The sequence below is a fragment of the Cyprinodon variegatus genome, unplaced genomic scaffold (assembly GCF_000732505.1).
Source record: "Cyprinodon variegatus isolate N-32 unplaced genomic scaffold, C_variegatus-1.0 Scaffold1859, whole genome shotgun sequence".
In the NCBI taxonomy this organism is placed as follows: Eukaryota; Metazoa; Chordata; class Actinopteri; order Cyprinodontiformes; family Cyprinodontidae; genus Cyprinodon; species Cyprinodon variegatus.
Window position 1 is genome coordinate 64251 of NW_015152312.1, and position 3013 is coordinate 67263.

General features: G+C 47.6%; 1 protein-coding gene across 4 annotated transcripts in view; it reads right to left on the reverse strand.

Moving 5' to 3' along the window:
• LOC107104721 (inactive ubiquitin carboxyl-terminal hydrolase 54-like) overlaps positions 1-3013 on the reverse strand; it is a 31095-nt gene that overhangs the window by 19781 nt on the left and 8301 nt on the right. For all 4 annotated transcript variants that reach the window (XM_015404797.1, XM_015404795.1, XM_015404796.1 and 1 more), the window contains exons 3-6: positions 829-921; positions 619-753; positions 432-545; positions 229-311 (exon numbers count right to left, since the gene is read on the reverse strand). In XM_015404797.1, coding sequence (XP_015260283.1) covers positions 229-311; positions 432-545; positions 619-753; positions 829-921 — 425 coding nt within the window. The remainder of the gene's footprint in view (positions 1-228; positions 312-431; positions 546-618; positions 754-828; positions 922-3013) is intronic.

Here is a 3013-nt window from a genome sequence, read left to right on the forward strand (position 1 = left end):
AGTAAATCGTCACATTTTCCAACCAGATTCTGAAAATCTCTTAATCGGGTTTAATTTCATCCCAGATGTGAATTCAGAGGTTGATTATTTCTTTTCCAGCTTTTCCATCCTAACATTTAATCTCACAGGTTCTGATCAATATGCCGGTTGCCTAGGTGACCCTGCTGTGTTACCTAGCTACAGCGCGGTGCGTTGCAGCCAAAGATGGCGGCTCTGAGGGGAACCTACCACAGGGAGGTGGTGGAGATGTAGTGAACCATCTGGATGAAGGGCAGCGGGTCTGAAGATGATCCACAGCTGCTGCAGACGCACTGATGGACAAACAGAGACAAAGGTTCCAGACATCAGCAGCTCACTGCCTGCAGGAGGAACTCTGAGTTCAGCTTTGGGTTCCCAGCAGAACCGAGCCAGAAGCTGCTGGTCCGTCTCACCTGCTCAAACAGCGTCATGGCGAACTTCTGGTGGGGGATGCAGTGTCTGGCCGTGCAGATGTCTTCTTTGGTCTCGTCTGCGATGTGGAAGTGGATCCTCATCAGGATGTTCTCCTGGGAAAGAGCAGAAGGTGAGTAAAGGTCTGGCCGGTCCATCCAGCTGCTGCAGACCCTCGGTGGTTCTTACGAAGCATTCCGCCGCGTCGTCCATGATGCCGAGCTGGAACCTCTGCTCGTCCTGGAAGGTCTTAGCCAGAGCGCTGCGCAGAGCGTCGGACGGCAGAACCTTCTCACTGCTGTACTGGAACTGACCGAAGATGCTCTGGAGGAGGAGAGGAGAGGAGGTGAGAGAGGAAGCTGGACCCGGACCGGCCCGAGGCGTCAGGACGCTCCTCACCTTCAGAGCGCAGAAGATGCACGAGTCCTCCATGCACTTATGAGTGGTGAGCTGGCGGAAACTCCGGCGGAAGATGTCGAGGTGCCACAGAACCTGAGGAGGACAAACCAACAGAACCTTCTTCAGAACCGGAGACCTTCAGGGCGGTTTGGTCATCCTTAAACACATGATGATCCATCCATAATAAACCAAGTCGGACCACAGCTGCGTTTCAGGAGCTGCTTTCCTTCCAGCGCCAAACAAATCAGAAGAAACGATGATTTCAGGGTCAGAACCATGAAAATTTAATACCATTTAAAAGTGAGGAATAAAAGTTTTAAGGTTAACTAATAAAAGATTAAAAGATATGTTTTTATTCAATAAAAATAATAGAAGAATCTGATAAAGCCAGAAGCCAGAATCTTTACCTTTAAGGATCCAGATTCCAGAGTTAAAGGATAAAAATTAAATGTTATCTGTGGAGCAGAACCAGTTCTAGAACCAACCCACCATCCAGAGACGTTTAGGACCTAAAGGAGCTCCAGACGGCGGAGCGGATGGTCCGACCGACTCCTCAGAACTAAAGGTGACTTCAGGGTCTCTGGGATCCAGTCAACCAGAGGAAACGGACCAATCAGAGACAGAGTTCAGCAGAACCACAGAGTAAGAAGGTGTGACGGCGTCAGAAGGCATCAGTCAGAGCAGCCGTCTGAGTCCAGCAGGAGACGAGATGATGGGAGATGGAGTGAGAGCGCCCGGAGGAGCAACGCCATCTACGGCGGGTTACACCGATGAACACGGTGACAGACCCTGAGGAGAGGAACCAGGATCTTCCTCAGTGGTTCTGGTTCTTCTGAGGGTTCTAGTTCAGCTTTGGAGGCTTTAAACATTTTTATTTCAGGTTTTATCAGCTTGGAATGAATCTATTTTCTATCCTGAATCAAAGTGGAACCAAAGAAGAAGATGAACAAACGGATTGGAAGGAGTTTAGAGAAGGTACCTATGGAGCTAAAGGAGTGACCGCAACTGAAAAATTTAAGATTAAACACTTAAAAAAAACAGAAAATTTTAAATTTTCTTTAAAAAGTAAAATCTTAATCTCATCTTCAGCTGCAACATTTTTTCCCAATTAAAGATGATTTCAGTGTCACAGCAGAGTTCTTGCAGCTACTATGTCACTATGATGTTTTTGCCAGGGGGGGCCGGGCTAAACTAAAGTTACCTTTTTGATCAATCACTGATTTGACTCCATAGTTAAACTGAGCTCCTCTTCGGTTCAGGAGCTCAGTTCAGTTTGGCCCCGCCCCCAGATCCAAAAACAGTTCAGTTACAGGACAAGACTCTGCTGTCCATCTAGACCTTATGGACAAAGGACATTCTTTGGAGGACCAGAATGTCCACATTTTGGACCAAGAAGACAGGAGGTTTGAGATTCAGATTTCAGCTTTCTAAAACCTACAATGCAGCGATAGAGTTGATTCTTTCCCGCTACCATCACAGACGTCAGCAGGTTAGCCACCATTAGTAGCTTAGCCACAGTTAGCAGGTTAGTCACAGTTAGCAGGTTAGCCACGATTAGTAGGTTAGCCACAGTTAGCAGGTTAGCCACCATTAGTAAGTTAGCCACAGTTAGCAGGTTAGCCACAGTCAGCAGGTTAGCCACCATTAGTAGGTTAGCCACAGTTAGCAGGTTAGCCACCATTAGTAGGTTAGCCACAGTTAGCAGGTTAGCCACGATTAGTAGGTTAGCCACAGTTAGCAGGTTAGCCACCATTAGTAAGTTAGCCACAGTTAGCAGTTTAGCTACCGTCAGCAGGTTAACCACCATTAGTAGCTTAGCCACTGTTAGTAGGTTAGCCACAGTTAGCAGGTTAGCCACAGTCAGCAGGTTAGCCACAGTCAGCAGGTTAGCCACCATTAGTAGGTTAGCCACAGTCAGCAGGTTAACCACCATTAGTAGGTTAGCCACAGTTAGCAGTTTAGCTACCGTCAGCAGGTTAACCACCATTAGTAGGTTAGCCACAGTTAGCAGTTTAGCTACCGTCAGCAGGTTAGCCACCTTTAGTAGCTTAGCCACAGTTAGCAGGTTAGCCACCATTAGTAGGTTAGCCACAGTTAGCAGTTTAGCTACCGTCAGCAGGTTAACCACCATTAGTAGGTTAGCCACAGTTAGCAGTTTAGCTACCGTCAGCAGGTTAGCCACCTT